The sequence below is a fragment of the Bactrocera oleae genome, chromosome 5, assembly GCF_042242935.1.
Source record: "Bactrocera oleae isolate idBacOlea1 chromosome 5, idBacOlea1, whole genome shotgun sequence".
NCBI lineage: Eukaryota > Metazoa > Arthropoda > Insecta > Diptera > Tephritidae > Bactrocera > Bactrocera oleae.
In genome coordinates, this window is record NC_091539.1 from 37,524,914 (window position 1) to 37,537,814 (window position 12,901).

A 12,901-nucleotide genomic window follows, 5' to 3' on the forward strand; every position below is an offset into this window, starting at 1 on the left:
GAGGTGATGAAGGCAACTAATTTGCCTGCAATAATGTTGCCACTTAAAGTCACTTTGACTGCTTGTTACCTGCGCTCTGCGACGAGCTCGGATACGTCGACAACCGTCCATCCGTTGTATATGGCTCGTCCGGCGGTGAGTTGTGTGTTGAATTGTGGAAATTGTGATTACGTTTATTTTCTAAAATCATTTCCATCAACACTTTGTGAAATGAAATTAGCGCTAATTGTAATTGGCGAAGTAATTTAGAGTGGCATAGTTCGTAAACTTTGGAAATTTACTTGGACATCATCGACCTATGGTAATTCTGTGTTTTTGTAATGAATAAGTAACATGCGATATGGTATATTTAAGTATTTTCACGGCGTTTGACTAAGTGACAAACTTATGCCAGCTCAATCAATTAACTATGTTACGGAAGTTTACGTATCCGAAATTACAGTCTCTTTAGTATCAATAATGCTATGTATGCAGCACAACAACTTACTGTTACAGCAACAAAGGTAATTTTTAAATAAATTTGTTTCGGCATCATTATTTGAATCAAGCGAGATTTTGGATAAGCCTGGAAAATAACTGGTTTTTAATTATGCTTATATTAAAAATATTTCTAGTTATTGTATATATGTATCATGCATTTAAAGAGTTAACGAAATAAACAGGCAAATATTAATAAATATAGATATTATATATTGTGTAATAAAAATATGTGAAAATAAACAGTATTTTAATTTGAGCGTTATGCCATTTCAATTTATTAATAATAAATGGTACTCACGTTAATTAAATAATTATTTGGAATAGCATTCTGGTTGTGACACTTATTTTCAGTAAGCCACATGATTTGTTGTTAATATTTCAGCATAATCCTGTAACTAGAAACAAAGTATACTATTACCAAATGCTTAAATCTTTATATAGACATATATGGGCCATATATTTGGCAGAATTTAGTAACAAAAAAGGCATTTATGCTTAAAAAAACATTGTCACTCTTACTTATTTGTATATACTTTTTGCGCCAACACCGCAAAATTAGTGCAAACACATGGTGTTGACATCATTAATTACACTAATAAAGCAGTAATTTGTAATAACAAATTATAACAATTTTACAACGCAAAAATGCAAATGCAAAAGCGGACAAAACAACAAACAAAAAAGCGAAAACCGGATTAGCAACAACTATTTTCCACGTGAAGCGCCGCGCTCGAGGGACACGTCAACGGCGGCGTTGCATGCGGCGTGGCACAGCTGTGACACGAATACTAAAATAATAATATTCGTTATACACGTACTACTTTAACGAACGCACAACAAAAACACGAAGAAAAAACCAACTAAATCAAACTAATTATAAAATTGTTACAGACGCCACAAATGTTAGCCGCAAATAATTATGCATTCTCCAATAGAAACATATGTTGCAAATGCCAACCGTGAAATACGTGGCACAAAAAACCGTTACGCATACATTCAATAAATGCGCTTTAAATACTGTGAAATATTTGCACAAATGCCACTCGTGTGTTATTTAAATCCAATGCGGACTATAAAATTAATGCCTGACACGGCGTATACGTAACATTTTATACATTTGTGTGTGTACACGTGCCAGAATAATGTACGCGTGTGTTGAGGTGTCTGGCTTAAACTTTTGCATAATTAAAAGTATATAATCATGCACAGCTTATTAGAATAAATGATAATCATGTGTGGGAAAAAGTAATTTATCGTTGAACTCGTTTGCAATATAAAATAATTGAGTCAAATATTGGGGATGAAAAATATTAACTTTTAAATAGTATCAGCTTTATAATTCATTACCTAAATTTAATATAAAACAAGTAAGGAAGGGCTCAATTCGGGTGTAACCGAAAATTTTATACTCTTGCAACCTGCAGAGATCAAAGCCTGGAAATTTTTTCAGGTGTTGGCAAAACTTTATTTTACAAAATGTTACTAAAAAATTCTGGGTTAATTGTTAGACGAAATCGTGAATTGATTAAATTGAAATTTGGTATTTTATTAACTTATTTTATAGGTCATAAACTCAGTTTTAGTTTCCATGCTATATTTTACTTCGCTTCAGCTAAAATTATATTAAAATCATCTTCAAATGAGAATGATATAATATTATATAAACTCTACTGAGGAAGCTAAATTTATTATATTGAGTTGATGTGGATAACGTCAATCAAAGGATCGGAATTCATTGTATATTTAGAGTTATGATTTATGGGCATGAACATTACTTTAAATCAATGTCTAGACCAACTCCATTCATATTCCGCTCTGAACCATAATATAGTTTTATACTTTTTAAAATAGTATTTCCACTTAATTTTATTTAAATATCACACATTTTGATAAACCCAAATGGTTAAAAGTCAGGTCGAAAGTCGGAAATAATTACACAGGGTGTATTGAGGCAGAGAAAGATTTTTGCTGATTGCATTACTTTTGACATTGCTTAGGTATACTCGATAATATAATTTAAAGTAATTTTTTTAATACTTATACTCATATATATTATACTTACCGACATATTCAGCATAGGTTTATTAGCGTAATAAAAATAATTACATGTCTTATATGGGAGTCGAGGTCAACTATCGTTTATCCAATATTATACGATCAGTTAATTTTGTTAAGAATTTTTACATATTCACAGATATATACGGTATAAAGTCACCCGGTTGATCGAAAATCTTTCTATTGGTATGGAGGCTATGGGAAGTAGTGACCCATTTTTTAATATACAGACATACCATTATCAAGATAGGATTATTTCTGAGGTTTCTGGTGGCTTGAACAGTTTTGGTCCGATTTTAACAAATTTAAGACTTGAGAGAACATACCTTAAAATCACCTTTTGTGCAAAGTTTATCCGAATATATTCATTGGTTCTTGATTTGTATAAACAGATGGAACTCAAAGTTGTGTTACATGGGAAGAAGACGTATTTGTTGCCCGACTTGGCTCATTTTCGCAATGTAACATGGGAACGTCGGAATACTGAATTTTATAGAAATGGGTGGTTTGCAAATATGTAATTTGTGATGGGCGGTGCCTCGTCTATCGTCCAATTTTAGCACCGGCTATTTTTATCTTGATTCTTACCGGTCAACTTGTAACGCAGTTTTATGCTATAGTAGTTCGATATGATTTGTGATTTAGGCGGATATTGCACCGTTGTCATTAAAAATAATTCATGTAAATTTTTGGTAAAGATAGTTTGTCAAACAAAAAAGTTATCCGTATAAGAACTGGATTATGATCGGTCAGTTTGTATAGCGGCTATATACTAAAGTTGCTCGATATCGGCGATACCAACAACTGACCAGCTTCTTTGGGAGAAGAGAATGTGTGCAAAATTTCAGATATCTCAAAAACTAAGGAGCTTACTCAAATTTGTATGGTATGGACTGACGGACGTGGATAAATCAACTAAACTCGTGACACTGATCATTCAGGTTTCTTTCTGGGTGTTATAAACTTTATGGCGCACTTTATTTACCTTATTCAGGGTATGATAATAATTTAAGTAAAATAAATTTGATTTTTATTAAGTTAGTTAAAAAGATGTCTCTCGGGCATGCTAATAAATGTGTGTTGTTTATAGTAAAAGCTTATTATTTTGTCAAAATTCGATTTTATTATTCAACGTGGGTGTCAACTCGTTGGAGATGCACTGGTTGCAGCGACATTCCGAAAATGATAGAATATTTGTATTACTTTTTGCAGCAGATTTATTTCTGAGCTTAGTCTCCTTTAGCCCTACACTTGACCCAGCGATGCTCACAGATCTTTAATCGGTCTCAAAGTTATGTTTTCTAGAAGTCTGAATAGTAGGCCTCCGTGCCGGCGATAAATTCCTCAATGGACTCAAATTTCTAGCAGGCGAGTGATTTTTTCAAGCTTCGAAATAAATAACAGTTCGACTTTTCTTCTTTACCAAATAAGGCCGTTTTCCAAATTTTAGGCATCCAATTGGTCCAATAACTCGGTATAACATAGAGCTCTGTAAGCGTTTCGCCATTCTCTAGGTAGTCGATGAAGATCATACCTTGTGAATTCCAAAGAACGTAGACCATCATCTTTCCGGTCCGGTCGATTGATCAGTCTTTGCTATATAAAATGCTTTAACTTCAAGTTTCATGAAAATTTCTGAATGTTTACTCAAATTGTAAATTTCTCAGTCAAAAGGACATACTATGTTGAGAAATAAAATTTTTTTCTCCACCAAGCATATTTAAATTTTTCTTGTTTTTTAAACAATATATCAATTTATGATTGACCTTCGGTTGAACAGAACTAGTTTAAAGCAAGAGTGCGTTCATAGTACAAATTTATTAAAATTTTAAAATTTATTTTTTTTTAGAAATCAAATTATCACCAGAGAAATATTAAATAACTTTGATTTATTACTTAAACCTTTTAAGAACTTTACTTCCATAAAGCTATAAAATCCTTATAACTTTCAACAGCAAATTTGGCAAAAAAAACAAGCACTGTGAAATTTCAACGCCGTTGTATGGACGAATAACTGTAGAAATATTTATGTTGATACATGAAATAACCGTTAATGCGCAGGAAATACTTAATATCCGCTTATAACAATTTTTGTCAAACTTTGCTGGGATGTCGTACGGAAGATAAATAAAATATGGGAGTTATTTGCGTGCAAATATTCGTAACGAAAATGCAAAATATCTGCAGGTGCGTTAATATGAGTTCATAAAAATGCATGTAAGTATGTATACGTGTACTCGTACTCGTGCAAGCACTAAAGTGAAATATGAAATAAATAATAAATATTATTACCGAACCACAAAACCCTTTCATGGAAATTAAATTACACGCATCAGCATCGTGGCAATGATGGAAACGAACACCAGACGAAGTGCAGGCATTAGTAGCAACTAAACACACGCACATGTAGGAAACTCTAAAAAAAAAACGCATAAACAGGTGGTTGGAGCGAACGGCTGCAGCTGTTGTGTGGGCTAATAACGTTACTGTATTTAGCTTAATTTGGCAAATGGTCTTTTTATTATAACCAATAAAGCGCAGAAAATGCTCATATGCTAACATTTATATGTATTAGGATATGTCTGCGGGTATGGATATGCACTTCAAATGGACGTCTAACAAGATTATTTGCACTGCAAACTCACACACACACATATATGTATATGAGCCTTTGAATGAATTTATCTCACAGTATCATCTACCCGTATTGCTCTCATGCTGTATTAGTATTATTTACGCCCGCATAGCTGAAAGCTCTGAGCAATAAATTAAAACATTTTAATAGTGAATTTACGCGCTTTTATTCATACACATCTTTTGCAACATCGATTACATTTCACGAGCTCAATGATAAGAAGGAACCGTGCAGTGGAATCTAGTAAATAAAAACAAGAAAATAGTGCTTCGCAAAACATAAAAAATATTAAAAATAATAATAATATTAAATCAATTTTACAAGTCCGAACATTTTATCCCAGTGTAAAATAAAGCAAATACAGGTTGATTGAAAAGTTTCTGCGCTCAAAATGAAAAAATTATGTTTTTGCTACGAAATGTTTTTTTTAATCAATATAATCTCGCTTAACTTCAATACATTTATTCCAATGAGCCTCCAATAATTTTATGCCATCCCTATAATGACTTTCCAGAAGCTCTGCAAAATACTCGTATTCGACGAAAAACGCTTTCCACGAAGGAATTGTTTCAAGTTTCTGAAGAAGTAGTATTAGCTGGGAGCCAAATCTGGTGAATACGGTGTATACTCAATCAATTCGTACTTTAATTCGTTGAATTTTGTCATTGTTAAAACACCTTTGTGAAAATGTCCATATTAAAAAAAATACTCTGACACATCAACTTCAAATAGCTTGTAAACAAAGAATGTATTGACATAATGACTTATGACTCTGCATGTGTTCTCACGATAGACGTACCAACTTGAGAAAACAAAATTTGGAGCTAGTAGTGCTATTTCTTGGTGAAAGCAGAAAATCTTCAACCAACCTGTATAAGACGTGTCTATATCTCGTGAAGGAAGACGCTAAGCTCACAATACACACAGTTTTCTGTAAACTAATAATATTTTAATGAAAAGCTCAGTTATCAAAAAATTCGACATAAAAGAATTCATAAATATAGGGTTCCAAAACTACTATTCAATTAGTAGAATAGTAAAAAAATCAGGCTCGGCCATGGGAACTACTGATATGTTCATACATATAGTGTTAAAAAGGTTTTTTGCATACTTTAAACGTTATATTCACGCAAAGTTTTACCCCGATACAATAATTTGTGCTGGATTTGCATAGTAAAAAGTGAAATAATCAGATGAAATTTAAAACCGTGTTATATGAGAAATAGGCGTGGGTGTAATCCGGTTTCCGCCATTTTCGCACTACAACATAGAAATATGAGAAAAATTATATGTTATGTTGTTTGCTATCGGTTAAGCAGATCCCAAGATATGGTTTTTCACCTAAAACTGAGCAGTGCCACGCCCACTGACTAATTTTGAGTGCGGTTCCTATAAAGTCATCTCATCATCCCAGATATAAAATTAAATGTGTTAGTGCTTGATTTATCACGCTTTTAGTAGTTTTTAACAGTACCTTTATATATAGGGAGTGGGCGGAGTTACCACCCGATTTCACCCATTTTCACTCTGTGGGTAGAGGCTCTAAAAACATTTGCTTCCAGTGACATTTGCACGGACGGACGGACAGACGGACGGACGGACGGACAGACAATCACCCGGATTTCAACTCGTCTCTTCATCCTAATCATTTATATATACATAACCCTATATCTAACTCGATTAGTTTTAGGTAATACAAATACATTTTTGTTCCTTGAACATATTGTGTACGAATAAATATCCTTTTTACATTTATTAAAAATGCCTTCAAGTTAAAGCAGATATATTCATATATACAATACAGCGTTTTTAAAGGAAAATTTATTATAAGTCGTAATCATTTTACCGCAACTACGAATATGATAACTTACATAATATGCAAGTTCTAAGGACAACAACCAATACTGAGACGAAAATTATAGGAAAACTCTCTCAACTCATTTGCATTAATTACGACTTGCATATTCATGCGCCATCACGTGTGTATGGGCAGTTGCTGGCAGTTTTATAACCGTATCTATATATGTATATATACACTGCTTCACCCTTTAATCTGCATGGCAGAAGTTACTGCAAAGTTTTCCGCGGCAATTTTGTTAATGCTCTTATTCATTAGCGTTGTTTCTATATGTGTATATACACCTTATATTGTTTTTGTTCGTTGTAGAATATGAAATATTCTCGAAATAGTTTTATTTTCTGTTGCAATGTGGCAGGCGGCTGCAAGTACGGTAGAGCAAAACAAATACCGCAATGAAAATATAAAATTACTTTGGTTCACTCATCCGGTGTTTTAGAAAAAAGAGGTAAACATCAGTGGCTTGATCTCATAAAACTTTTGATAACTTCTTGAATAAGTAACATTGCTGCTTAATCGGACGATCAAAGTATCACAACTTTGCACGATCTTAATAAAATATAGAAGCGATATTTTACTTTCCCAGAATTAAAAAGGGGAACTGCAGTATATATAGGCAGACAATGGCCATAATTGTCTTTCGACTAAAAAATCAGCACATTTTAACAGACGTCATACTTTTATGAAACCGTTGAAAAGCGTGTTCTTTTTTATATTTAAATAGTTTAGATATTTAAAAATATTTTCTCCTGAAAATATTTTTTTTATATCGAGTTTTATGAAAGTTACTGCTATTTTGGTGCTGTGGCAACTTAGCCATTTTAGTTACAATGAATCGAGCAATAGATCGCTGGACGAACTTTAAACACATTTCTCTCGAACAGCTTGTTTTGAAGTGCTTGTCAAAAGATCTCAAGTTTTAGTCAACCGATTTACTTCAAATATGGCATGAATGACAGTAACAAAAAATCGAACTTTTTAATTAAAAAAAAAACGCGAAACTTAAAAAAAATTACTGAAAAATTATGTTTACAAATGTTAACATATAATATATTATATATAACATATCTATCTGGATTATTTTTAGGTGATACAAATAACCGTTAGTGAACAAGAGATTTACTTTTCCGCTTAATTACATTTTGAGTGATAATTTTAAGAAAATTTATATAATAATCATATAGAATATACACATATTTAAGTATCAAAAATCATGAAAATATATCTGTCCTAAATCTCAAAGCGATTGAATTCATTCAACGGTATAAAACATCACCATAATCCTCAAGCTTTTTATGAATACATATACATACACATATATTATATATGTATATTAGTGTGCATGTATGTACAGAAACATTAATTTTTAACTGTCCGCCTATGAGCATATCCAAAGCTGATTACACTTCACTATTCCGTTTCCAACATCATTCTCATTTTCATCATTTCTTTTGCATATGAGTGTTGCCCGATTTCCGTTTGAACAGTTTTATAGCGAATTTCGCAACTTCCGGTTTGCTCAAATTAATTTCGGCGACATGAAATGGGTTTGACAATTTTTACATAAATTATATTTCATGCTTGTACGACTTCAATGCCATCAAAAAACAAGCGAGCGACTTGAGCAACAACAAAAAATATACATGCCTTAGTGCATATGCAAATATGTCTGCATGGGTATAATCGCACGAAAACTTTTGCAAATCTATTTTTGTTCAAAAGAAAATCTTTTAGCCGATAAAATGACAAATGTTTGATTATGTTTTATATGTGTGTATGAATGTATGAGTGTTTATACTCGTATATATGTACACGTATATGTAAATACGTGCGGGTTTGTTTTTATTGTTTTATTTATGAGTAAGTAGAAGCCTTACAATATTTTATAATATCAAAGAAATAAGAGGGTTTGTGGTACACATACACACACACACAACTAAAATATATTTTTGTGTATATGTACATATAGGTATAGCCAACATAATAAAGTTGAAAGCTCCATAAGGAAAAAGTTGGTTGTTAAGAAAGTGTAACGAAAGAAAAAGGTGGCTAAGCTTTTTTCTTTGTTGGAATTATTGTATTGACATATGCGTTTTCCATAGATTGCCTTGAGGTTAAGTTGTGGTGTGATATTGGTGACGGTATCGTTGTCGGTTGCGGTGGGAGACTATAAATCAACTTTGAATTGAATTTAAATTGGGCATATGAGTTGCTCTATTGGCACTTTTTGAAGTTACTGATAATAACCACAAATATATTTACATACACTTAATCGAAAAAGTATTCCTATACTTTAAAGGGAAATGGAAACTGTTGCAGAGTTTTTTGTTATAGGAATCTTTGCTCAAAAAATTTTTGTTTCTAATATTTGTTATACTACATTTCAATGAATAACGGTATTATAGATAATTATCGGTAACTTTTTTTTTGGATTCAAGGCAGCAAGGAGAAACTCTTTAGGATAACTCATAATCCAAACACAGCAGTGAAGTATATTTTTAATGTTTGTTAATTTCTCTGAAGGTTAATATGTCAGAATGTGAGTTTCAAAAAATAGTTTAGGGGGATATTAAACTCTGTTCAAATGTAAGAATTCCCATAATTATGACCAAACTCTGCTCAGCCGAAATGTCAAACCCTCGCGCTGACTCTGACAGCTGGTTTGACAGCTATCCTGCAGGAAAGCTCGTTACTTTGAAACAAACACGCTATATAAAACAATTCACCGAAAATAAGCATTAAAAATACACCGTTTCCCAGAAAAACATTTATGATGTGCCGTGTGGTTGCTGTTTGAACAAACGAATACTTTTTATAGCAAGTGTGTGTAGCTACAAATTTAGGATATATTTGAACTTCCAAAAAAAATTTACGTAAGGAATAATCTGTCTTAAAAATAGAACATAGATAAATATTTCAACATATTTAAATGATTTATGTAGCTACTTATACATACTCACATATACATATGTGATACCATATGCACACAGGTTTATATACTTGATATTTATATATTATTGCCTCATATCCACCCTCATATGATATTGGTACAATTTTGGAGTTGTCGTGAAAAATATCCAAATCAAACGCTTGCAAGGGCGCACCGATTTCAACTAATCCCTGTACCATGACTTATATAATAGTTTCGCTGACAGTAAAATGTAGAAATGTTACAAAAGAATATCTTCTTCAATGACTTATTCTTCTTGCAGTTAAATAAATTTGCATAAAAAATACTTTTGTTTTCGGGGTAAAATTTAAAATATTGGGGAAATATATTTTGAATATCATATAAAATCATGAATGGTTAACATAGTTAACATAGTTTACTGTAAATAAGAATAATACTTTAAAAGCAAAACATTGAATTAACAAAGTGGATGCAAGAGGCTGTAATTAGACCAATTCTAAATAATGGAATAAAATAAAAAAAAGAAATGGAAAACTAAGAGCAGCTTGTGCAGGGGTTACTCAACTAAAGGAATTGGGAGGTTGGAACCTGAAAGATTATAGACATAGCGCCGTGCTGAACCAGCTAAACTTAAGTAAATCAAACTATATCCGCCCATGATCAGATTTCAGTGTTTACCCTCTAGACGTGAATGAAGAAGAGGTTTAGTAGGGGAGGAACCTACTACCTCTATTAATACCGACGGAACCAAAATGGACTGTGGAGTAGGGGTGGCGGTATACTCCAATAATCTAGACATCTCTCTTTCTATTGGTCTACCAAATTCAGCCAGCATCTTACAGCGGAAGAAATTCGAAGGTATAGAGAAGACCTGTGGAGCTCTATTGAAAAACTACGGCAGAATACAGAAAGCAATCATACACACGGATAGCCAGGCGGCACTGCTGGACTTGTCGGCTCCAAAAATAAATTCCAGCGTAGTCAATAATTGCACGAAGGCTTTAAACTGGTAGCTCAACTCCACTTGTCCATTTTAAACAAATAGCTTATAGCAGATGGAAATCAATAACAAGCTGCAAGATAACAAAGCAGACATGGCTCAAGTATAACAGGAATATAATCAAGGACTTATTAAATAGGTCCAGAAGTAGTAGATACAGACTTACAGCAACTATAACGGGGCACTGGCCTTTTAAAGAGCTCTCTCTAAAAATGGGCCTGCCTTACAACAATATTTGCTGCAGCAGCAAGCTATAATTTCCAGCTCTACACAATCCAGACACAAAATACCTGAAACCTATCATGCACCAAACCTTGAATGTCTGTCTACAAAAGGCATAACGGATATACTTAAGTAGTTACATTTAAAGCAGCAAATGGTTTGAGCGTAACGATGAAACAGAATAGCAAGATTATAAGGTCCTACCATAGCGCATCAAAATGGCGCATCCAGCGCTAATTGAGACGTTGGTGGCAGCACTCCTATTTACCTACTTATATGAATGTGAGTATATATCAAAATGTTTAAGAAAGTTATGAGGCTGATAGAGTATATGACCACCGGTATAGTTCCGGACTACCCACTTCGACACCTTTGATAAGATAACGAGGAGGCTTGCTGCTCACACGTTAGCGTCGGCAATTAATTTCATTTTATCTTTTTACAAATTTAATTTTATTTAAATATATGTAAATCATATATTTTTGCTCAGTTACAAATCGAATGAAATATTTTAGCTCACTTTAGTTTACCCTTTCCCTTCTTGCCCTTTTTGCTCTTCTTTTTGAACGGCCCCAGACCGCGGCGAACCATTAGCCCACGCCACCACGCTTGAATCTGCACTGCGCATGCCACACGGTATATCTGCTGTTCATACAACTGCCGCTCCCCTTCCTTCTCAGCCAAGTAATCGCGCACGAATTTTTGCCTCTCTGCGTACGTTTCCCGATGGCGTTCCAATGACTTTTGCAACTTCAGTATTTGACGCTCTTTCGCTTGTGTCTCTGTGCATTTGATCTCCATTACACGCGTGTACTTTTGCTGCCAAGCGGAGATTTTCGCATTTAGCTCCGCAAAATATTTCATACTAAACTTGTCCACTTGGACTATAATGCGCTCTTCACCTGCAATACGTCGGCGTAAATCATCGATTTGTTGTTGTAATGAGCGTTCCTCATTAGCGCCGATAATACTTGCCTGCGTATAGCGATTCTCCTCCCAGCGTTGCACCAAGCGCAACTCCAATTCGTTAAGCAGCCGTACGTTACGTAGATTATGACGTAGTGTAGCAATGCAGTCGTCCTGCGCAACTATACGCTCCTTCGCCGCTTGCTGTTCCGCTGTTAATTGCATTTTGAGTGATTTGAATGCTTCTTTGTTGGCGTTTAGCAGATCTAACGCTTGTTCTACTTCATTTTTGTCCGGCTTTTGTGCTTCGATTACGGTGTACAACTGGTCGTGTGATCGAACAGGCTTTTCGTCCGAGTCCTCCGCATCATAAACTTTACTGGTGGAGCCAAGCTCGAGTTTCGAAAGCGCGGTACCGTAAATTTTACGCAGCAAAGTTAGCTCCTGATCCAACTGTATTTCATTTAAAATTTTTTCGCTGAGCACATTTTCTGTGCCATCGAGCTTTTTACTTGTCTCCTTCCTTGAACTTTGGCGTGCGCACTGCTGATCTTTTGTGGGCTCACAGCACCGGGCTTTTATCCTCTGACTACGTTGATAGATCGTTAACTTCGTAATTGCTTCGGTATAAACCGCAGACAATAGTAACTTCCTCAAATCATTTACTTCTAAAGGCGGGTGCACATAGTTTTCGAGTTGTGAGAGGTGTTTCATTGCAGATTGCTTACTGTAATGTTTAATTGATTCGAACTAGTAGCTGTTAAAGTTATGTAGACTTAATTTTTATTTAAGGAAAGTAAATAAATATGAGTTTCCAAGGCGATAGTTACTAAG

At 33.9% G+C, this 12,901-nt stretch overlaps 1 protein-coding gene and 1 long non-coding RNA gene across 2 annotated transcripts in view; both read right to left on the reverse strand.

The window, feature by feature from the left end:
- Positions 1-354: 354 nt before the first annotated feature.
- Positions 355-12,901, reverse strand: part of LOC138857278 (uncharacterized) — a 75,465-nt gene continuing 62,918 nt past the window's right edge. The window contains exons 2-3 of the long non-coding RNA XR_011396368.1: positions 779-875; positions 355-565 (exon numbers count right to left, since the gene is read on the reverse strand). This is a non-coding gene — a long non-coding RNA (uncharacterized lncRNA). The remainder of the gene's footprint in view (positions 566-778; positions 876-12,901) is intronic.
- On the reverse strand, positions 11,652-12,781 carry LOC138857277 (dynein regulatory complex protein 9). Its single transcript, XM_070109537.1, has one exon. The coding sequence runs from the start codon at positions 12,779-12,781 to the stop codon at positions 11,678-11,680; it is 1,104 nt and encodes a 367-aa protein (XP_069965638.1). The 3' UTR covers positions 11,652-11,677.